Source organism: Neurospora tetraspora (assembly GCF_033439725.1).
Source record: "Neurospora tetraspora strain CBS 560.94 chromosome Unknown B0H65scaffold_6, whole genome shotgun sequence".
Lineage (NCBI taxonomy): Eukaryota > Fungi > Ascomycota > Sordariomycetes > Sordariales > Sordariaceae > Neurospora > Neurospora tetraspora.
In genome coordinates this window covers 1,657,157-1,679,675 of record NW_026944388.1, presented here as the reverse complement: position 1 = coordinate 1,679,675, position 22,519 = coordinate 1,657,157, and the positions used below count along the sequence as shown (strand labels likewise).

Genomic DNA, 22,519 nt, shown 5'->3' with positions numbered 1-22,519 from the left:
GAGGGACAGGAGGAACAAAAGTTCCAAACCCGTTAGCAGAGTGTTTACACTGTCACTAGCAACTAGCAAGTGGTGATGTGATGTCCATTATGCGACGACGATCCACTGGACGTTAACAACTCAGAACGTCCGGAGACAACCCGTGGTCCACTGGACCACTGTGACCGTGAACGACGAAGAGCCAAGCTGGCGGTCCCGGTTTTTTACCCCACGTTCCAGCACCCGCGGCGGCTTCGGGGACTGCGGAGAGCGGAGCAGGAGACGGGAGCGGGGATGATGCCGAATCCACTAGTGCTGTACATCGTCGTGAAGCCTGTCCTGCTTCCGCGGTTGGTAACCACCTCAACAAAACGCTTCAAGAAACCAAACCATTCTACTCAAGACAACCAAGACAATCACCTCAACGGTTTAGAGCGTGAGGGGAAACACTTGAAGACCAGGCCCGTGGAAGAGTGCGGGAGGACTCAAAGCATCTGACTGACCATCAAGGCCCACGGTGACTGAGGCATTCGATCGTGGAATCAAGTTGGGGTAGCGAGCGGTGACTAACCACTAACCACGCCAGGAACAAGTAACTGGATATGTAGATCATGTTTATAATAGAACACATGTTGGAAAAACAAGGTAAAACGCCAATTGGTTACTAATAGCCGAATTACCCTCTCTGCGTATCGTCTGCGTACCTGTGAGAATGCCGATGACTTTTGTTGTCCGAATCTGAAGAACCAACAGCTTATGATTTCTTGCATAAAAGATGTCAGTTGGACTTTATCCTCTGCCATTAAACTCTCAAGGTTCTCACCACCCACGTTTAATACCTCCACCCGGCCTATCGTTCCTTCCCTTCATGTCGATATCAAAATGCGGGGTTGCCTAAACCAGGTATCTATCTAGAGGCACGGTAGCAGTAGGAATCAAGAGCGAGTGCCGTGAAACCCACGCCTCCAGAATCCAGATGTCAAGGTTCCCCATTCCCATCGGCATCGCCAACAGGAGTAACACCCACCCCACTTACCAATATCGTGTTATGTATGGGTTGCTTTGCCGCGCGCACGGTTTTTGAACCCCTACGTACCTTCCCTATTTGCACTTCGTAGTGCGGCAGTGCTTAGAGCATCCATATGTGCATATAAATGTGAGGAAATGAATGCCCTGGCTGGCGGATTACATCACATCACGCATCAAACCATCCATGAATACCAAGCTGATACACGCAGTGAGGGCTGGCTTGGCTGGGCTGGGAAAGTGCGATAAGTCTGCCAAGTTCATGGACCCTTGACCCACCCACACACCCGGAGATGAAGAACCATCACCATTTAGTTTGGGTTGGGCAAGTAGATAAGTAGAGGAGGGGCTCGTTTCGTTATTGGGTTCGTGACGTACTCATCAAGTAGAGGGAAAGTCGGCGCTGCTGAAAAGCGCCACCGCCCCCGACACGAAGGGAACACTGTATCCTCCATCAAGGTCGATGATCTGTGGTTGACAGCACCATAAAATTAGGCGAAGAAGGGTTGGGTGACTGTTCGTGTAACGACACAGGAACCTGGTTTGGGTCTGGGCCCAAAAGGTGGTTCTGCGGCCCAGCACACGACCACCACCACCATCACCACCACCACCTTTTAAAATCCAAGATACATGTACTGCATCGCAACCACCCACGGCGTGACAGGCCTCCCATTACGACATCGTGTTGGAACGGACGGGCAGGTTGGGTTCGGCTCGGTTCGTGGTTGCAACTCCCAAGGTGACTAGAACCTTATCTTTTGACCTTAGGTATCGTATAGCAGATGAATGTACCTCCTCCGTTGAGCCTGTGGCGACAGCCATGTGCACGCCAGATTAATTCCAGTTCCATCTTTCAGGTGGAAAATATGCTGGTATTGGGCGACCCCTGGGCAAGCTGGGAGGTTTCGGAGGAGTCGATACATGAGTAAATTTGTCCGCTAGGCCCCTATACATTCGCTTGTAGGATCCAGTTCCCCAGAAAGATGGCTTTCTGCTCCCCAAGCCATAAACCTATGGGGAGGATTCTGTAAGACCGCGATTCCTGACCTGCTAGGTCTCAAGCTCCGCCATTCTGGCCAAATACGTATTGTCTACAAGCCTAAAATTCCACTTTCGTTAGTAGACGCACCAGATATGAAAGTGGCAACGGAAAGGAGGAATCAACTTGACGGCTCATGAAGGAACCTTTACTCACAGCTTTCAGCAAGTTGATCTCCTCCCGTGACTGATCGTAAACTTGACGATAACTAGCGATGCTCTCCCGCAAGAGGGCATCTCTGGTAAGGCGGCCTTCGCAAATCGCCTTCATCTTGAGCTCCATCTCCTTGCGAAGAAAAGGCTTACCAAGACTGGTTTCGAAATTCATCCTCTCAAAGCCCTCAATCAAGGCGACGCCGAGGCTGGTCGGGATAAACTCCTTGACACCACCGCGACCACCTCCGCCACCTCCGCCTCCTCCTCGGCCGCCCCGTCCACCCCCTCGTCCACGTCCTCCCCGACCACCGCGTCCGCCCCGGGCGCCACCAGCTGCACCGTCGTCCTCGTCGTTTCCGCCGCCTCCATTACCTCCTCGCTCCACCACCTGAACATACTGTCTCTCCTTGATCTTCTCGATATGTTGAGCCATAGTGGCATCGGTGCCGATTCCATTCGCGTCCATAAGGGCGATCAGATCCGCCTCGGTCAGGTAGCTAGGAGCCGTCGTCTTGCCTTCGGTCATCATGGCCTCGGTCGGTTCAAACGTCTCGCCGACGGTGAATCTCGGCAGCTCGGCCGTTCCGGTCCAGTTCTCGTAAGGGTAAACGTCGAGATAGTTGCGCTGGTGGACGATCAGGCCGTGGGCGACGAACTTTTCTTCTCCGTAGGTGATTTCCACGTCGGTGGTTGCTCCTCGGGCGTCTTCGGAACAGCAGGCGAGGAATCGGCGGACTACGAACTCGTATAGTCTCTTTTCCTGGTCGTCAAGCACGGTGGGTGCCGCGTATGTGATGGGGTGAATGGGAGGATGGGCCTTGTCGTCGTTCCTGCCTTGGCGAGGTTGTTGGAAGGCCCCGTCGACCAGATTCTGTGCAAAAGGGCCCCAGCGTTGGTCCTGGGTCTGCTTTTGTACGAGCGCCCTGAGGTTCATGCCCTTATCGAAGCGGTCTGTCTCTGTCCTGGGGTAGCTGATGAAACCCTTGTTGTACAGTTTTTCTGCTACCGTCATGGCTTCTTGACCCGTCATGCGGAGAAACCGTGTGGCCATCTTTTGAAGCTCGACGGTGGTGAGGGGAAGAGGCTTCCATTTCTTGGTCTGCTTCTCTTTGACGTCCGTGACCTTTGCGATTTTGGCGGCGAGACATCTTTCGTAGAACAGTAGCACGGCCAACCTGTCGAATAGCCGGTTTCTCGACCAGTTGAAGTTGACTTTGACGCTTTCTTTCTCGTGCATCACCTTGATTGACCAGAATGGTTCTGGCACAAAGTTTCGGACGCGAAAGTATCGGTCGACAACGAAACCAAGGGTTGGGAATTGGCAGGATCCTGTTAAGTCAGATTCATACTGGCAGTGTAAGCTCTATTCAGACTTACCATAGCTGAGCAGAAGGTCGGCCATTGCCCCACCAAGTGGTCTCAGACTTAACGTCAAAAAGCGAGTAAATGCAGATCCGATTCTCAGGTCCAACTCGATACGCGCGGCGACTGCTTCAGCCTGTCTGTCGTCTAAGGCTACCGGACGTCGGGCAGCAGATAGGATATGTCTGAATATTCGGCTCGACATGTCAGTTATCCCTGGCCTTGATACACCTGGGTGATGAACTTACGCTCGTTCAATGTTGCTGAACCTTGCTCTGAAGATTTGAATGTTCCTCTTGCCCTTCCTTGCGGCCTCCCGGATCTCGCTCCCGATGTGTTCACCTTCTCGATCACAATCGGTCCAGATGTAGAGTATGTCAGCTTGCCGGGCCTGGTTTTCGATGTTCTGGGCAATATTCTTCATGTCCTAGCATGAATCCCGTTGTCAACATATAAAATCCAAGCAAGGATGATGCGCCAGACACTTGTTGGCAATGGCGAGACATACATTCGGGTAGATTGTCTGGACAGGCGCGTCAAAGAGGCGATCTGGTGGTGGGTATTCCCACTTCCTGAACTCCTGGTGGAAGTCTAGCTGCGTGAGATGTCCCCTCACAGCGGTCATGGTGACGGTAGAGTGTCCCCAGGGAGGACCGAAATCGCAAGTGAAAACATAGTTTTTGGTATACCTGTCCCGAGTGTCATTCTGCCTTGCACGTTAGCATCGACCTCTCAAATGAAGACGTAGTGAGAACCCACGGTTTGATATGCGCCACCAGACAGATGTGCAGCGACCGCCTTTGCAATCGACGGTTTTTCGGCCACACAAAGAATTCGCGGCATTTTGGACGAATAAAAGCGTACAGGAAAAATAAACCTACGCCTTGGAAGCAGGGGACAGCGAGGCATCAAGCGGTCGTCTGATATTCCGTTGAAGTGAATGTGATGTTAATCCCATTCACGACGACACTTCGCCGTAGGAAAGATAAAAGGGCCGGTGCAGGTTCACTTGAACCGAGATTTCATGCAGCGTGAGAACTCCAAGAAGGGTGGTTTCGGATACATCAGCTCCTGGATGTGTGAGATTGATGACCTTGGGGCTCTTCACAGCCTTTGCAGTCATACCCGTTGCTGCGGGCTCATCAAACAACACAGTTGGTTGTTGATGGCGGGGAGAGACGCGCTTCGCGTCTTTGGTTGTATTGTGTAATTTATGCGTTAATCCCACCATTCAAATAAACGCTATTGTAACTCGCATTACTTTTATGCGCTTGCGCTAAAAGAGGTATGACGGTGGCAGGGCGGGTTCGTGCCCCGCCTTCCTGGGCGAACCACTACAGCTCCCGTCTGATCACGGCAGGAACCGCTCTCCATCCAGATCTCAGACTAAACTGCATGACGCATAAGCGCGGATGTACATCAAGACATGACGCCAATTCTCCGTCAGCTCATTAGTACCTCCAAGAACATCCCATCGGATCCTTCGATTTGATCTTTCTTTCTCCTTCAGTTTCTCTGGAGAGAGTAACAATCCATCCATCTTCAAACCAGAAGCTTTTTTCAAGTCTTTGCATCAAGTCTCTATTCTTCGGCTGTGCTCGTTCAACGACTGATTACAAGCTGTCGCCATGATACTGCCATACGCCATGGCTCTGCCCAAGCTGGGTACACTCCAAGAGTGCTCCGACTTCTCAAAGACCGTCACGCCTTTCCTGCCACAGCTCTACGCCCTTCCGCGTCAAATCCTGGGCACTGTTCTCAATGGAGGGAGCTTCCTCAAGCTGTACATGGAGACCAACCCGTTCATCAGCGGGCTTGGAGCCTCCATTTTCCTGGGCGGCGTGTTTCTTGTTGCTGGCGAGGTCAACAAGAACTACTCGCAAGTTGATCGCTTTTGGAGCATACTACCGACCGTCTATATCGCTCATTTTGCGACATGGGCGCGTCTGGCCGGAATTCCCAGCCGGCGCATTGATGCCGCCTTGCTCTTCAGCACGATTTGGAGCGTAAGTCGAGTCGCATTGTGGAATTGGCAGGAGTGCTTACTGACATTGTTAGACACGCTTGACATACAACTATTGGAGAAAGGGCGGGTACGGAATCGGACACGAGGACTACAGATGGCAAATTGTTCGCGACATGCTGCCCAAGTGGGCTTTCCATATCTTGAACTGGACCTTCATTTCCTTCATCCAGAGCGTTCTGCTTTATATGTTTGCTTCTCCTGTTTATGTCCTTCTCTTGGCTACCCAGTTCGAGCCCGAGCTCTCTACAGCTGATATTGGCTTCACCGTCATGCAATTGGGTCTTATTCTTACCGAGTTCATTGCTGACCATCAACAATGGGGTAAGTTTCATGGTACATGTGTTCCTCTGGGGAGCGCCTGCTAACATGAAGCGTGTGTAGTCTTCCAGTCAGCAAAGAAGGAGTACCAGACCTCTGGTCATGTCCCGGCCGGTCACAAGCAGGCTGATCTTGACCGAGGCTTTATCACATCAGGTCTCTGGGCTTACAGCAGACATCCGAACTTTGCTGCTGAGCAATCCATCTGGCTGACGCTTTACCAATGGGGCTGCTTTGCGACGAATACCCTCTATAACTGGACCATCGTCTCTCCCATCATGCTCTTGAGTGTCTTCCAGGGCTCCACGTGGCTGACTGAGCGCATCACCGCCGGGAAGTACTCAGAATACAGCGCGTACCAAAAGCAGGTCGGCACGTTCGTACCCAAGACTTTGAAGGGGTACAAGACCACTGTGCCCAAGGTTATCCGCACCAGCGATCTTGCCAAGAAGCTGCAGGAAAAAGAGAAGGAGAAGGAGAGCAAGAAGCAACAGTGAAGACAGCCCAAGAAGTGTGTCTTTTCCAATATGTGAAACCTGGCAAGACAACCAACTGCGGTGGCTCTGGCAAAAGCTTAAAGGGAATGGCCGGGCTGAAAGCAGTGGATAAAGTCTTAGCGGCGGGCACGGGAGTCTCCTTTTGCAAGGGCCAGGCATGTACCGTGGAGAGCGTGGTCAACAGTGCAAACTGGTCGCCTATCTTATTTTGGATGCAATTTACACTGGCGAGCTTCAATCAACCCTTGCAACTCCAAAATTGCCGAGTTCATAATTCTCACTTGTGTCTGTGCAGTGTCGAGTCGTACTGGCCCATGGCTGATGTTGGTGTGCACCATGAGTGATGGTGAACTGCTCTACCCAAGTTTCTCGGGCAGTCAGCATCCTCCAGCTTTCAGGGCAGTCAGCATCCTCCAGCTTTCAGGGCAGTCAGCATCCTCCAGCTTTCAGGGCAGTCAGCATCCTCCAGCTTTCAGGGCAGTCAGCATCCTCCAGCTTTCAGTGTTGTCATGGCATTTAGCTCTACGGACATAATGAGACGGCAGCACAACCGGAATCCTGAAGTACAGGCAAACGGCACATACAATATGGAATTCCAACAAACCGTTGTTGTTGTGTCAGGGGTCCGGTGTGATTCCACAATTTGCATTCTGGCCACATGACCACCCGTGAAATTGCGTTGTTGATGCCCGAGAACGCACCAGAACACCGAAATAAAATGGGACCTCTTAAAATCCCTGACCAAAACGTGGGTGGGGGGGCCAGATCACAAACCCCTGAAGTGCCCTGCACGGTAGATCTTCACCCAGGCCCCGGGACCCCTATCCCGGCAGAGCAACCGATGGGTCCCCTGGACACGAAGACATTGAAGAGGCTCCGTAAAATTTCCAGATTGCCAGAAAACCGAGAGGATGACACAACGCACGTTCCATCTCCAAATGGAATCCCTTCATTTTTGTGATATTTTTGAAATATTGATGTGGAGACGTGCTTATGAGATTTCGCAATAGCCTCGATCTCATCAAAGATCAACAGCAACATGGGGCTCGATCAGACTTTCCGCGCCAGGAGAGATGGGTGTCTTCGTAATTCACTGGATAGCGAAGTCCGAGGAAGGCGACATCTGCCAACCGCGGATGTTTGGGAAGTATAAAGGAGATATCACACCCCCGTCTTGACTCCTAGAGTCTGGACTTTCTATCTGTTTATTCCTCTCTGGATGCCCAGCTCGGCCTTCGTACTTCGGTCACATCTCTGTCACTCGTTCTCCAACATTTTTATCATCCTACTAATAATCGATCCAACTAAACCAACACTCGTTTTGAACCACTTCGGGAACCAACGACGCTCATTCATTTGTCGGTTTCCATTCACTGCCGTTGTACTTTGAACCGGGCACATCCCAATACTTCAACACCACATCATCCCGAATTCTGCATCACTGGTGAAACCGAACAACTCCACTCGATCTCTTGCGCCTGATCATACACCAAACCTGACGACCCTCCGCCTCACCTGCTTTGAAAACCCTGGGCTTACAAACACTCGAAAAGTCGAAATTAAGTTTTTCATCGGAACAAGTTTTCGTTGGGGTTATCCACTTTCCGTCCGAAAACCTGTGAAAACCTGGGAGACAAGACGAAAATTACGGGTTCACCCTAGTGCGCCCACGGAAAGAACAGTCAACCCACAACAGCTTGATACTCACGATAGTTCCTTACAATACGAGCGGTACCCTTCACTCGCGCATCTTGTAGCATTGAGTCACCAGGGCTACAGCACACACACACACGCACATAACCTAAACCTTGCAGCTATCATTATATAATCCCGCACCCCACATCTACTTTTTTTCCTCCCACTCTTTCACGATGGCCTCCTTCTGCCCAGAAGACCCTTACTTCAACCTCTTTTTCACTCCGGCACCAACTCGAAGCCCATCGCCATTCCCTCCTCTTCCTCCCACCTCTACCGCGACCCCATCTCTGGTGAGAGCGTTGATGTACTCGACCTCCATCCCAATGTCCATCATGCCGTCCTCCAAGGAAGCTGTCATCAGCAAGTCGCCCATCCTCTCCGCCCTGCGCTCCCCGGTGGGCACCGCGGACTCCACCAACAAGACCTTTGACTCGGGCTACTTCTCCTCATTCTCCCAGGAGACCACCCTCAAGCCCTCTGCTCATCGCGGCTCCATTTCCTCCACCATGACCACCTCATCCGTCGCGACGACCTCCACTACCTCAGATGCCGCTGTTGCTGAAATTCGCATCACCACGGTGACCACCAAGACCACCACCAAGGTCGACATCCTACAGCGCCGTTTTCCCAAGCCCACAGAGGAGGCCAGCGTCGAGGAGCTGCTGGCCCGCCCTCCCCTTAAGCACTCGCTCAGCCACTACGTCAAGAACGCTCGCGACAAGCGCTTGCACATGGTTGACCCCGAGGAGGAAAGGAAGCGCTTTGAGAAGGCCAAGGCGGAGTTGTTGGCTGCGAAGGCGGCTTTTGACTTGAAGATTTAAGTCCTTCTCGCCTCTCGCCACCTTCGGGATAAAGCAACTTGGTTTTCTGCTTACCGGCAATCAATTTAGCAAGCGCTTTTGACTGATGGGGGCTTTGCTACCTCTAGCGACAGTAGCGAGCGAGCGACCATGGAAGTCCGTTCGGCATCCGATTTCGGGGATTCCTTTTTGGAATTTTCTTCTTTTCGATTCTTCATTCAGCAAGCGACTTCGTTTGGCTTCTTTTCGACCTTGTGGCTGAGCGCTCGGCGCCTCACCACGGGGTTTTTCTGAGATACCTATTTCAACTTTTCTTCACCACTTTTTGAGATACCACGGCAAACCATCGGCGGTAAAGGGATAGATTTTTTTCGTCTTCGTTTCTCCTATCAACCTAGTCTTGGATCGGCATCAGCCAAGTCAAGTATAAACTAGACGGACATAGATAAGGGAAAAACGGGATCATCATGTTCCTCACGGAACAGGCGGCGGCGTTAATGGAGTGTTTTTGGGCCTTTGTCAACCACGAAGCAGAGAAAGGTTGGAAGAGATAAGAAACTGATGCAGAGAGGATTTCACATGCATCATGGAGGACGATGGAAAAGCAAAAGGGAAACGGGAAAAAAAGAAAACAGATATAATTTGACATCAAAGGGGGGGAAGGGGGTAAACCGGCTTGAAATAATCCTTCGTGTTATCCGACAAGTAGATAGCAAGGAAATGGACATGCCTCAGTGGCTCTTGAACAAACTTGTGTATCTACCCCTTCCTCTAGTCAAGGCGTGAAGCCAAGGTGAAGCCATACACAACAGCAGCAATGAAATTTCCCAGGTTGAGGAGCGACGAAATGCCGTGGAGCTGGGAGAAGCGCTTGTTCAGCGCAGTCATCTCCTGAGAGTGCGGGGGAGCATCATAGCTCTTCTTGCCGTCCTTAGTTTCTGCAAAGTTTTCAAGTTATCCCAACGTCAGTAACGACACATCATCTAAACAAGGCAACCTGAACCAGATTGTATAGCCCAGCTTGGCGAGCGGTCGTAAGAATAAACCGAACACGGACAGTCCAATACCGCTCGTTGTAGTTGGGAAAGGCCGTTACAAAACTGTGATAGGGATCACAATAATTTAGAAACATATCGGCCAGAGTCCATTAGGGATTTTCCCATCTGGGAACCGCGTCGAGTTTGAGTTTTAAGGTGTAATAAAGACGTTTGGATACGTGAAAGAGTATATCCAAGGTGTGATGTACTGACCGTGACGTGTTCGGTTTATTCTTACGACCATTCGCTTGGTTAAAGCAAGCTGCCTGCCACCAAACCGGCAACACGTTCATTCAAAATGCAAGGCAAAAAATCGTTAGAGGCAAACTTACCCTGATGCTTCCTCTCCTTCATACACTTAGTAGTAGCGGGCCCAACCACCGCGAGATTGGCTAAACCGGTCAAGAATATGGCAGCAATGGGGGCGAGAACGGACCACCTGTTATCCGGGTCCAGAACGCCGGCGATCCCAGCGGCACCAGCAGATCCGAATGCGGAGGTGGCGCCGGGGTAGGTCAGGGCGAGAATAACGGGGATGGTGGTTTGTATGGAGAAGTAGACGGGGAAGATCTTGGTCTGGAGCGCGGAGAATTGCGGGCGGGGGAGGACTTGGAAGGAGATGATGCCGCCCACGAAGGACTAGAGGTGAAGGTTAGTGGGAAGTGTTCGGTTTCATGATCCTGAGAGTTGTGGATGGAATGTGGTCATGTTGGTGAGATGTCGTACATGGAAGAATGTTGTCCCAAGTAAAGTGCCATAACTGGAGGTGAAGATGGGGGTGGTTAGCAGTTGACCTCATCATAAGCGAGGAGACTCTGATGTCACTAACCTGATGATATGGTAGGGACCTGGTGAGAGTAATAGACTTGAGGATGACATATCCACTGTTGAACAAGTTACACAGATGATAAGGAAGGAGCTGGTTCAAAGATATTCACGTCAGTTCTTGATAACCTCAAGAATATGGGAATGAGGTTCAAGGGATGAAGTTGGCGACAGCAACCCGATTGGACTCCCCATCATGCTCTTATGCAATGCATTGGTGCATGCATAAAGCGGAGCGAGCTTACCACTTGTGCGCAGCTACGTCACCATTGACCAATCAAATATCGCGATGAGCTGCATGCCATGGGTAACGCGAGAACATGTGCCTTCGCGCAAGCACACGGTGTATTGTAACGTAATACACACCGTCAAACGCCAACTCCAATTCCCGTTACAGCGTGTCATTGCTCCGAACTGTCTCCAACTCTGGCGATGCTGCCTAGAATTCCACCTCGAATGAATGTGAAGCGAACGGGCCACAGCGAAGTCATGCCTTGAAATTATTTACCTCGAAAAATCTAGTCCTTTTTATTTTCCCTCGAACTTCCAATCCCATCGTCGTCACCAATTGCTACTCCACGGGCAGTCCTCACCTTCCCTCACCATGGCGGACAAAGAAGCCACAGTCTATGTCATCGACCTGGGCGAGTCCATGGCGGACTGTCACAATGGACGGGACGAATCCGATCTCGACTTTGGCATGCGCTACATCTGGGACAAGATCTCAACCACCGTGGCAGCCAGCCGCAAGACCTGGAACGTAGGCGTCGTGGGCCTCAACACCGACGAAACCGACAACAATGAAAACAGGGAAGAGTACCAGGGGTACGAAAACATATCGGTCCTCCAGGAGCTTGGACCCATGACCATGACTTCTCTCAGAGCACTGAAGAGCAGGATTGAGCCGTCCAGTACTTCCAGCGCAGACGCTATCTCGGCAATTGTGGTTGCCCTCAGAATGATCCAAGTCTTCACCAAGAAGTTGAAGTATAAGCGCAAGGTTATCCTCGTAACGAACGGGGAGTCTCCTATTGATGACGATCAGTCTGAAGAGGTAGCGAATATGCTCAATGATGTGGGGATAGAACTTGTCGTAATGTGAGTGTTCGGCTTCCACCGGAGAGCTTCCGTTGCAAGTGCTTGATCGCTGACCATCAGATAGCGGGGTTGACTTTGATGATGCCGAATATGGCTTCAAGGAGGAGGATAAGTCACGTCACAAGGTAGGGCAAACACCACAGGGCGATAAGTCAACATGCTAACAATTCTCCAGGAGGAAAACGAGAAAATCCTCAAAACGCTGGTCGACCACTGCGAGAACGGCGTGTTCGGCACCATGGCTCAAGCAGTGGAAGAGCTCGCCATCCCCAGGATCAAGCCCGTCAGGCCTTTTAAGGCATACGATGGTCCCCTGACACTCGGAGACCCACAAAAATACCCGAGCGCGCTGAGTATTCATGTTGAGCGCTACTTCAAGACCAAGAGAGCAACACCTCCGTCAGCGAGCAATGTGGCCATCACTAACGGACCGCCTCAGACACAGGTTTGGGACGAGGACAGCGGCGTACCAATGAGTGGTGTGGAGTTTCAGTCAGTCAAGCAACTGCGCACATACAGAGTTGATGATGCCAAGGCAGCAGGAGGGAAGAAAGACGTCGACAGGGAGGATCTTGCCAAGGCATATCAGTATGGCAGGACCGTGGTCCCGTTTAGTGAGAGCGAGGAGAATATGACAAAGTACGAGACAACCAAGAGTTTCACGATTATCGGCTTTGTTCCTATGAGCAGCGTAAGTCATGTTTGTATTTTTCCTATGAAAACGAGCGTTAACATATCTACAGTACGAGCCATTCTTGAATATGGGAGAGACAGGCCTCATCGTTGCTCAGAAGCTTAATGAGGAGGCGGAGCTAGGTCTATCAGCTCTTATCCACGCTTTACATGAGCTTGAGTCCTACGCGGTGGCTAGGTATGTCAACAAAGACAACTCACAACCACAAATTCTTCTGCTCAAGCCAAACCCGGCAATCGAAGACGATATTGAGTGCTTGTACGATGTCCCATTACCATTTGCGGAGGACGTCAGGAGTTATCAGTTCCCTCCGTTGGACAAGGTGTTGACCATTACGGGCAACGTGCTCACGGAACATCGCCTTCTGCCCAACAATGATTTACAACAGGCGATGAGCGACTATGTCGATGCAATGGACTTGACCGAATTCGGGCAAGATGAAGATGGGTAAAGTGCTCTGTCCTCGGTGTGGTCTCTTGTCCCTTGCTAACCGAACGACAGAAACCCTGCGGAATACGCGCCCATCGACGACCTGTATAACCCCGTCATCCACCACATGAACCAAGCGATCCGCAATCGTGCAGTGAACCCCGACGCTCCGCTACCACCCGTAGCCGACATCCTCACACGCTTCACTCATCCGCCGGAACCATTGCTAGCAAAAGCCAAGTCTGAAATCGACGGACTGATCGAAGCAGCAGAGGTCAAAAAAGGTAACCGGCTTCTCCACCCCCTCCTTTGCCCAGCACTCCTTCTAACACTCTCACACAGTTCCACCAAAAGTCCAAGGAAAACGCGGCAGGAAAGACACCGTCAAGCCCCTTTCCGGGCTGGACATCGACGCCCTTCTCGGAGAGACCCGGCCGCGAACGAAGAAGACTCCTATATCAACGGAAAACGCGATTCCCGAATTCAAGCAAATCTTGGAAACAGCGGAAGACGACGAGACCATCGAAACTGCCGCCAAGCAGATGGGCGATATCATCCGCAAGCTTATCAGCGACAGCTTTGCGGATGTGCTGTACCCCAGAGCTGCCGAGAACCTGCGGGTGATGAGGGAGGAGCTTATAAGCATGGAGGTCCCGACGCTTTACAACAAGTACATTACAGGACTCAAAGAAAGCTTGCTTTCTGGAGAGTTGAATGGGGATCGAAGGGAGATGTGGTTCAGATGGGTTGTTGGAGGGCGCTTGGGGTTGATCACGCAGGATGAATCTGAGGTGTCGGAAGTCAATGAGGAGGAGGCAAAGGCTGTAAGTCCAACAGTTACCCGTTGAATTGGCATTAGCTAACACTTGGTTCTAGTTTCTGAAGTGAGATGCCCTGTTGCGCCCAAGGGGTTGGGGTTACAGGAATACTATCAAGCAGCACGCTGCCGGAAAGGCCTCCGTGGTGTCAAAGGTACGGTAACTGCATTTTGCTATTCCTACCACCTCGGGGCTACAGGAATACGGAACAAGTGCAAGTCAAAATACACAAAGTCATGTGTTGTGGTACTACAGATTCGGAGCCAGATGATGGGGCTTCCGGCTTTGCTGCCCAACGTCTCATTAAGTACTGATTTGACCAATACGGCCACTGCAAGTAGAAGGTTTCACGAATGAATAGTGTTCAAGGAAGTGTGCAAGCGAGTGCATTGGAAGAGAACCTCCTGGCTGGTGTCCTTTGGTTGTCAGTCTTTTTTGTAACTGATTTGTTTACTTTCGTTGCTCCCCCCAACTTGGGTCCGGCATGCACAGTGCAATTATGTCACCATTCAGGCAGACCTAACAACGACTCGCACACTTCAACTTGTCCAACCGTTTGCATTTCAATCTCTCCATCTCATCACGAGCAGTCGTTTTGCTTGTGATTTAATCTATAAGACTGACCCAGGAAACCGTCTTTTCCTTTTCAAGGAAACGCCCATTCATCCTCTTGCCAAGCGGGGTATTGTTCCTTTGTGAGCTTTGCAGTGGGGTACAGCTGTAGGCCTCAAATCGTCACAACCTCAACGGGCAGTTGCGATTTTGTTTACTTATCTGTGCTCGCTCCTTCCACTTCAATCCCTTTCTAGCACCTGGGAGCATTCACTCACGCAATCTCTCACTCACTTGCACCTTCCGCGTTGGTTGTAAGTACCGCCCAAGACCGCCAATCATGCGACAAATGAAGGTGCCTAAATCCGTTTTCATCAACTGACCATCTGACAACATAGGTTTCGGATGAGAAGTTTGGACGGCATCTGGCGCTTCCCATTCACTCTCATTGTGTCTGCCTAGGATCGGTCGTGTAGGAGTATTAATATTTTCTCCGCTCACCTTTCTCCCCAACCATTACCTAGCGTATTCTTTCTCCGAGAACTGCTTCCGCGCAAGTCCTCCGTCCAGCAACGACGACAACCCAACGATCGCGCGCGCAAGCCCCCTCGGATCAACCGTCGCTCTCTTAATCCTTTCGTTCTCAGTTCTACTCCTCGATACGTAAGTTGGATATCGTGGCAAAAACCCCGAGCCTGGAGTCCTCTATCTACCAAAAAAATCTTCTCTTTCCAGATCAGCCTCCCCTCATACTGCTGGTCCTATCGCGTCACCCAAGAGACATCACCAAATCCAATATCAGAATCGCCGGCGTCGACACAAAAGCTTTGCACTTCAGTTCATGGTCAACGCTAACTGATCTCTTAGTCACTTCTAACCGGATTATCGCTCGCCACCATGGAGGACGAGCAGTTTATGCAACAGCTGCGGAACCTGACCTGCCAAACTGTGGACTGGAGCGGTTTCGATCCTTCAAAGTGGCGCGACGAAGACATCAATGACTGGGACATTAGTGATGACGCCCAGGGTGATAAAGACGACGATTATGCATCCGACGCTTCTGTCCTGAGCGCCCGCCACTTGGATCCTTCTAAGACCAAACCTACTACTCGCCCTAACTATGCTGGCCGTACCTCCCTGCGCGTTGAGGACGTGACCGACGAGAAGGAAGAGTACCGCGATGCTTCGGACTTGGAGAACATCAGATGGCCGGAGGTCAGCGTGAAGCAGGGCGAGATCGATCCCATCACAGAACTCTTCACCCCCTGGAGAATGGTTCAGGAGTATCCCAACCTGTTTGTTGGCAAGCGCAATGGCCAGAGGGTGAGTCAAATCCTTGTGGTAAGGATGATTGTGACGCTAACCGTTCATTCCCAAGGCTCGGCCTCTTTTTACGCTGGAGAGCCTACACGAGAATCGCATTTGGGATCTGTAAGTTCTTGAGGTCCCGTCGGTGTGGGTTAATGTCAGTATATTAACATAGTCCAGGTTCTATCTCTATCGACCGGCTAACGAGGGGAACAAGAAACCCTTGATCTTTGTCCCAACCTACCAGATGCAACACCTGCTCGACGTCATAAACAGAAAACTCGACGTGGAGTTCACGTTTCCTCGCGGACATCAAGACTTGTTCGCCATGCCGTTTGGGCAGAGTAATACAGCGAAACCGCGCTTCCTTGGCCGTTCCAGATCTGCCGAGGAATGGGAGCAGCTTACAAACAACGTCCCGGCGCGTAAGCCCGGCGACATGTCGGAAAAGGCTCCTTTCCTCGCCAAACAGGAGCTGACCCGCCGCTTGAATAGCATCTTTGGAATCCAAGAAAAGGGCAAGAAGACCAAGAACAACCAGCAGAAGCGACGCAATCTTCATCTTACCTGGGGAAGAAATGTCAAGAGGGTTCAGCGGTATCTTGGTCTTCGCCGCAGGGTACTATCCAATCCGGAAGGGCCATTCACCCCACTGGATCTCACCCAGCCTACTGGCATCGAGCCGGAGAAGTCTGTCGTGTTTGTGGCGATTGACCTTGAGGCTTATGAACTGGACCAGAGCATCATCACCGAGGTTGGCCTGGCGATTCTTGATACCGCGAAAATGTCGAATGTTGCTCCTGGAGAAGGCAGCAAGAACTGGTTTGACCTCATCGAAGCACGACATATTCGCGTCAAGGAGTTTTCATGGGCCCAAAACTCCAGGCATGTCCAAGGCCGCGCCGAATACTTCGATTTCGGGTACGTGTTACCCTATCCCTGAACCCTTTCACTGCCCCTGTCCCAAATCCGAAACCAAACCACTAACAATCTCCAGCGAGAGCGAGTTCATCGAGGTTGCGAAGATCGCCAGCGTTCTAAAGGAGACCATCGAAATCGAGTCCTCCGCGGGCGGTGAAGGAGCGAAGCGCCCCGTGGTCCTCGTGTTCCACGACCAGTCTCAAGATCTCAAGTACCTCCGCATGCTTGGATATGATGTGGCCAGCGCGGACAACATCCTGGAGGTGGTCGACACCCGAGAGATGTACCAGTATCTCAGCCGTTCCAACAACGCCTCCAAGCTCTCGAACGTCTGCGGTCACCTCGACATCCCGTGGAAGAACATGCACAATGCCGGCAACGACGCGGTCTTTACGCTTCAGGCCATGATCGGCCTAGCTATTGACATGCGGCAGAAGAGCTTGAGGAGGGCTGCTGCGAAGGCTGTAAAGGCGAATACGGGGTAAGTCGTAAAAAAACAAGCGTCACAGGTCGGACGAAGTGCTAACCAATCATGTTCCCTTAGCAATGACGGTTATGTCACTTACTCCGAATTCACCGCAACGAAGGAGGACGTCGATGAGGGTTGGGTCAGCAACGGGGAGCAGTCGGATGGTGGCGAGCCAAACTCGGTGATCGAGGCAAGCCCCCCGCCTAATTCCGCCGATTGGACACCGGATGAAAATTGGGAGTTGTAATGGTGATGATACCATTGTATTTCCACCATCACTGGCCAGCGTGGCCGATATACTTGGAGGAACTAGCTGGTACCAAAGAGTGGAAGCAAGGCAAAGGGAAGGAAAGGAGGCAAATAAGGTAAAAATGACTGAGGGATGGTAACTGTCATGCAGGTATGTCATAGCATTCGTGCCTTGGCACCAGCATAGATGGCGTCCATGTGCCCTTGAGCTTCAGTCAAAGCGAACATCGAACCAACAACCTGGCGGTTGCGTGACAGGCTAGCCAAGTGTACGACGTGTATACTAGAGGAGAATCCCCGGAAGCACTCCAGTCCCTATGGCACATAAAACGGTGATGTTGATGATGGTACAAGTGTTTTATTGTACAATGGGGATCCTTCTTGTGTGAAAAACGTACATAGCCTCCTTCTTTTTCCATCCAAGCCACCCGCAAAGCCAAAAACCCGTCAACGCCAATGCTATGAAGAAATATGTGTGTGTTTTTGTACTGTACAATGAGGAGGCAACCGAATCTGAGCCGTACCGCAGGAGATGATAAACCGAGGGAATCTGTCGTCCAAGACCGGTCGATTCGTAGTGGCGGGCCGTACTGCCATGGCGTTGGTGCTTTCGGGTCGAACTCTTCCTTGTCTCGTGGCTCAGACATGACTGATGGGAAACTGCCCGCGACTCGAGCGATAACCTGACACCGCTAACGTCCCAACCAAGTAGTTGTCGATAAGTAGCCCGCGAGAGAGGAACAGCCGCTCAACCCCCCACCACCTAGGCGACACTTGGTACCGTTGGAACAGACGAACTCGAGTGGAGAGTGGCGTTGCAAGGATGTGATGTCTGTACTATCGTTCGTGTAAGAGGCCTTCCGTCAACTCCCCGTCGAGATCGAAATCATACGCATCGCATCGAAACAGTCGATCGATCATGACCAAAGCTCATTTAAACGTTCTTCTCAAGGAACTCCTTGGCCTCGTTGACCTTGGTGGCCAGGTACGGGCTGCCGCCGCGATCGGGATGGTTGAGAAGCATGAGGTTGCGGTGGGCCTTGCGGATCTTGTCCTTGGTCATGGTGCGCTCACTGTTTGTTGGAGAGGGGTGTTAGCTGCTGTTTCGGTCTCGTTTTGTTTTGTTGATGCCGGAATAGGCTTGTATGTAGGTTGTGGGAGGTTGTGTAGATACGTGTCTGTGTCTGTGTGTGTGTGTGTTTCATGGATGGATAGAGGAAAGGATGCATGCATGAGGTGAGGTACGATGGTAGCCAGCCGAGCAGAGCAGGGCACGAGGGAAGAAGTAAGGGAAGAAGTAAGGGAAGATAAGAGCCATGGATGGATGGATGGGAACAACGACAACAACAGGAAGAACAACATACTTGAGCGAAAGAATCAACGAAGCCTCCTTCTTGTTCATCCGCGGCTCGAAACCACCCTTGTAGAAAGCCTTGCCGAGGGCGCCAACGCCGCCGCGCGAGCGGCGCCATGCTACCAGACCGGCGCGACCCTGTCATTGTAGGAGGATGGTTAGCGATGATTCCTTGTTCTTTCCTTTTCTATGGTGAACAACGACATGGCTTGCGCAAGGCATCTGTATATGGTGGTGGTTGAGGGTAAAGTGCGCTGGTATGAGATACGATCGATGCCTGCCGGTGCGGGATCCATTCGCGATAGTTGCGCCGGGACGGAGAGTAGGAGGACTCACTAGGAAAGCGGCGACGGCAACACCGGCGCCAATAGCTACTGCTGACGACATTTTGATGTGGGTTGTGTTTGAGTTGTATTAGGTAACGCGATGGTATTGACGTCGTCCGGGGACTGGGGCTCGGTTGAGGCTGTCGTCGGTGATCGAGTGCGTGCGTGCGGGTGGGTTGGACTTGGAGGGCGGCCCGGCGTATGTACGGATACACGGGTGGAATGGGGGACGGCGAGGTTTGCCCGGAGTCGAAGCGAACTTTTTTGCCGGCAGCGGCAACGTATCAGCCCTTTTTGGCGGGCGTTATCGGCATTGCCGCGGTTGTTACGGCAGGCAATGGCGGGCACCTTGAGCGCTGCCAAGCGTTGGAGGGAATATGCAACTAAGTGGGGTTCCGACTCACTTAGTGCATGTGGGCAATGCTCCCAAATACACCATGGTCGGTATCACCACTGTCCTCGCCGTCCGCTCCCACTTCTTGCTCTATGTTATCAGGCACTGCTCGACCAGCTTACACATTCCGTATTCTGGATCAGTGACTTGGCTTCGATAATTTGCGTGTCAGTGTCTCTGGGTGTTATATGCTCCGTATAAGTGAATGTTATGCATAACCCCGCAAGGAGGACACCCACAAGACGCCATCACCAAAGCCTCAATCGCAACTCTACTCCTATCGTAAACAGATCTGTTTCTTCCCGTCTCTAACGGCATCGTAGTTCAGATTTCACTCAAAGCTTGCCTGCTTGAGGAGACTAAAGGGGGTATCATTGCCCAATACACAGCATACCAATCGGTTTCTCCTGCTTCCTGCTTGTAACGATGTGCATGAGCTTGCTTGTACATCGTTTTCCATCTCGTTCCCAAACGCCTTTTTAATTAGTCGAACCAAGCGTAAACAGAACCCGAACCATTACCACCCATCTCATCATACATATCCGTCCATCCATCTTTTTGCGCAAACTCTCATCATCGTCAAGGGCACCTCAAGGCTCAGCAGACACCAACCTCTCATGCTTCAGCTCGAACTTGGCATGATACGCCGGTCTCGGCATCGCCAACCCGGCCTCCACATCCTGCAACACCCTCGCGTTAAGATCTTCTATCATCTTGCGCTGCTGCTCCGGGTCCATCCGATGCTGGGCGCTCCGCGCCGCGTTGTCGCTGTAGTTACCCGCGCCGCCGCGCCCGCTCAGCCGGCCGGAGGGGTTCGGCCGCTGGACGCTCGCCGTCACGACGCGCGTCAGCTCCTCGAGCTCGGCCTCCTTTTCCTCCTCCTGCTGCTGGGCGGCGGCCGGGTCGGTTGCCGAGGCGTCGTAGAAGTTGCCGGCACCGCCGCGACCGCCGGCTCGCGAGCTGCCGAGACTGGTCTGCGCGGTGATGGAGCGCTCGAGCGCTGTTGGCGAGGTCGAACCGGAAGAAGACTTCTTTTGCGCTTCGAGATCCTGTGGTATTTGTTTGAGTATGGCGAACGCAAAAAGGAAGAAAAGGTGAGGCACTGATCAAAATAGAAGAAAACGTCGTCTGGTTCCAGTTTGTGCGTGCAATGAAGCAAAGAAGGTAGGTACACTTACAGCAGCCGCCTTCTCGGCATCTTCAACGTCCTTCTTACTATACCAATTCCCCGCACCTCCGCGGCCCACTCTGCGGAAGACTTCCGACGACATTTGCGGTCCGAGCGACGCGGGAACGGGGGAGGTGAAAGATAAAAGATAAAGGGGAGGGTAGGTTCAGGGCCCAACAACAGCAGCAACAGGCCAACAGGAGTTCTGGGACAACAAAAGGGTGGTAGTAGCGAGAGTTCGTGACAAGAAAAGGCTTGTTTGTTATGCCGTGGCCAGGGTAACAAGTTTCAGGGAGGCAGCGTTGATTGAAGACGAGCGGCGCACAGTCGGGATTGATGCTTGTAGGGGACTTTATTGCGGGGTTGTTGATTTTTCCACCTGGTGACCTCAGACTTCAGATGATCGTTTCAGAAGGTGAGCAAAAAGTGAAAAAGAAGAAAATGACAGTTGACTGACGAAACCAATCCGCCTTATTCATCTCCAAATTTCTTATCAGAAAGCCAGAGGCCTCTATGGAGTATCACCACCTAGATCCAGCAGCGCAACTGCAGACTATCGTCTTGTCCCGCGGCCACAGTGAACTGCTATCAGCGAGCCTTTCTTCTTTCTGACGACCAGACGACTTTAAAGTTTTAACCGACTTCAAAGGGTACCTTTCGACATTGAGGCTCCGTCTTCACGGTTGGTCGCCCCGTTACATACACGTGTACGGTCGTGCATCAAACAGTGGTCCGCCTCGGGCTGGTCATGTCGATCAATCATTTAATGGCTTCGGCACTTCCCGGCTCCCGTCGACCGTTGCGCAAGCACAAGTTCCGTGAGTCTTCCCTTTACCCTTTTCCCTCTCTTCATCTTCCGTTCAGCTTTGTTCTTATAAGTGTACGCTGCAGGTTTGTTCAGGCCAATACTATACCATGCTATCGCCTCTAAGTCGTCTCTTGAAAGCCGGCCTTTTCCCCGTCAAACATCGGAGAGATCGGATGGAGACTGTGCCTCCACTTGCCGTGTTTCTGACTTCTTGGTGGAATCCTTGCTAGGAAGTTTAAATACTTGGTCAGCTGTCCCGTTTCCGCCATTCAACGTCATATCATTCTCCATCGTTCCACGCGAGCGAGGACGTCCCGGAAGCAAAGGCACATCGAGGACACTTGACACTTTGTATGAATGTCTTCCTACAACACAAAACCTCGGAGCCCTTGACTTTTTTCCCATCTTGTACTGGACAAAGTAGCTCTTGTGAGAAGAAAGCTAGCGGGCACTGTGGCCCGCTTTTTACCTCTATGTACTCATATGGGTATGTTTTAGACATTCTCGAGGCAACCTGGCTGACACAGCGGGTCCCTTGCGTCGAATGCAAGTGACGTTGGGTAGCATCCAGCTCGAGGGCAGGTGACGGACGATCTCGAAAAAAATTCTGTTGTCAGCGGATAGGCTACAACAAAAGTCTGTAAGAGTTGCCTGTCTAGTGTTTGAAAAGTAGTTGTGTAGAGGTAGGTAGAGGTATCGTCTCGGATGCCCCAGCCATATTGAAACGACATCGCGGAGTCCGATGTGTTCCCTGGGATGTCCGGCAAACCTCCAAACATCTCCAAATTCAAGGAAAATAACACAATTGGGGATTGTCAATCGGTCCCACAGCAGCCTTATCTCAACTCCATCGGAGCCAGTTGGGTATCATCCAGGCATACAGCTGACTGCCCACTCGCCCACTCTTGCCCTGCCCGTTCTGACGATCTGTACCTTAGCCTGGCGGGATATCATGGTCTCCTTCAACAAGAAAGCCCACTTTTTGCGATGTCGAGGAACGTGGTTGGATATCAGATGCCAATGCCGTCCGTCAGGTACCAAAAAAGATGGAGCTTCCCTCCATGTTCTCATGAGCTCTTTTTTTCTTCTTTTTTTTTCCCTTGAACAAGTTTGGTTTGGCACACACGTCTTGCGGCTCAAATTCCGAATGGTCTCGAATTTGGGACCCT

General features: G+C 51.7%; 8 protein-coding genes across 8 annotated transcripts; 4 read left to right on the top strand and 4 right to left on the bottom strand.

The window, feature by feature from the left end:
* Positions 1 to 2,062: 2,062 nt before the first annotated feature.
* B0H65DRAFT_510578 (DNA topoisomerase) lies at positions 2,063 to 4,404 on the bottom strand (the record flags this gene model as incomplete). Its single annotated transcript, XM_062828413.1, has 6 exons — positions 2,063 to 2,104; positions 2,201 to 3,528; positions 3,577 to 3,746; positions 3,810 to 3,988; positions 4,070 to 4,267; positions 4,321 to 4,404. 6 exons carry the CDS (start codon positions 4,402 to 4,404, stop codon positions 2,063 to 2,065), a joined length of 2,001 nt encoding a protein of 666 aa, XP_062679386.1.
* Positions 4,405 to 5,103: 699 nt separating this feature from the next.
* On the top strand, positions 5,104 to 6,731 carry B0H65DRAFT_259369 (uncharacterized protein). The gene is made up of 3 exons (XM_062822597.1): positions 5,104 to 5,567; positions 5,620 to 5,908; positions 5,969 to 6,731. The coding sequence occupies exons 1-3, from the start codon at positions 5,190 to 5,192 to the stop codon at positions 6,400 to 6,402; spliced, it is 1,101 nt and encodes a 366-aa protein (XP_062679385.1). The 5' UTR covers positions 5,104 to 5,189; the 3' UTR covers positions 6,403 to 6,731.
* Positions 6,732 to 8,032: 1,301 nt separating this feature from the next.
* On the top strand, positions 8,033 to 9,296 carry B0H65DRAFT_259318 (uncharacterized protein). The gene has a single exon (XM_062822596.1). The coding sequence runs from the start codon at positions 8,274 to 8,276 to the stop codon at positions 8,919 to 8,921; it is 648 nt and encodes a 215-aa protein (XP_062679384.1). The 5' UTR covers positions 8,033 to 8,273; the 3' UTR covers positions 8,922 to 9,296.
* Positions 9,297 to 10,908, bottom strand: B0H65DRAFT_259317 (uncharacterized protein). The gene is made up of 4 exons (XM_062822595.1): positions 10,767 to 10,908; positions 10,664 to 10,697; positions 10,270 to 10,576; positions 9,297 to 9,838 (listed from the first exon to the last, which is right to left on the bottom strand). The coding sequence occupies exons 1-4, from the start codon at positions 10,814 to 10,816 to the stop codon at positions 9,672 to 9,674; spliced, it is 558 nt and encodes a 185-aa protein (XP_062679383.1). The 5' UTR covers positions 10,817 to 10,908; the 3' UTR covers positions 9,297 to 9,671.
* Positions 10,909 to 11,176: 268 nt separating this feature from the next.
* B0H65DRAFT_498037 (SPOC like C-terminal domain-containing protein) lies at positions 11,177 to 13,807 on the top strand (the record flags this gene model as incomplete). The annotated part of the gene is made up of 6 exons (XM_062827806.1): positions 11,177 to 11,860; positions 11,925 to 11,985; positions 12,036 to 12,551; positions 12,604 to 13,001; positions 13,056 to 13,267; positions 13,326 to 13,807. Coding segments are annotated over exons 1-6 (2,163 nt in total), but the record flags the coding sequence as incomplete, so codon positions are not given.
* A 1,063-nt stretch (positions 13,808 to 14,870) lies between these two features.
* Positions 14,871 to 17,407, top strand: B0H65DRAFT_259251 (QDE-2-interacting protein). Its single transcript, XM_062822594.1, has 5 exons — positions 14,871 to 15,676; positions 15,732 to 15,784; positions 15,842 to 16,582; positions 16,659 to 17,063; positions 17,127 to 17,407. Exons 1-5 carry the CDS (start codon positions 15,251 to 15,253, stop codon positions 17,296 to 17,298), a joined length of 1,797 nt encoding a protein of 598 aa, XP_062679381.1. The 5' UTR covers positions 14,871 to 15,250; the 3' UTR covers positions 17,299 to 17,407.
* A 676-nt stretch (positions 17,408 to 18,083) lies between these two features.
* B0H65DRAFT_578063 (mitochondrial import inner membrane translocase subunit tim-14) lies at positions 18,084 to 19,041 on the bottom strand (the record flags this gene model as incomplete). Its single annotated transcript, XM_062830718.1, has 3 exons — positions 18,084 to 18,373; positions 18,665 to 18,792; positions 18,991 to 19,041. The coding sequence occupies 3 exons, from the start codon at positions 19,039 to 19,041 to the stop codon at positions 18,235 to 18,237; spliced, it is 318 nt and encodes a 105-aa protein (XP_062679380.1). The 3' UTR covers positions 18,084 to 18,234.
* Positions 19,042 to 19,783: 742 nt separating this feature from the next.
* Positions 19,784 to 20,988, bottom strand: B0H65DRAFT_259167 (uncharacterized protein). Its single transcript, XM_062822593.1, has 2 exons — positions 20,553 to 20,988; positions 19,784 to 20,423 (listed from the first exon to the last, which is right to left on the bottom strand). Exons 1-2 carry the CDS (start codon positions 20,643 to 20,645, stop codon positions 19,965 to 19,967), a joined length of 552 nt encoding a protein of 183 aa, XP_062679379.1. The 5' UTR covers positions 20,646 to 20,988; the 3' UTR covers positions 19,784 to 19,964.
* Positions 20,989 to 22,519: the final 1,531 nt, after the last annotated feature.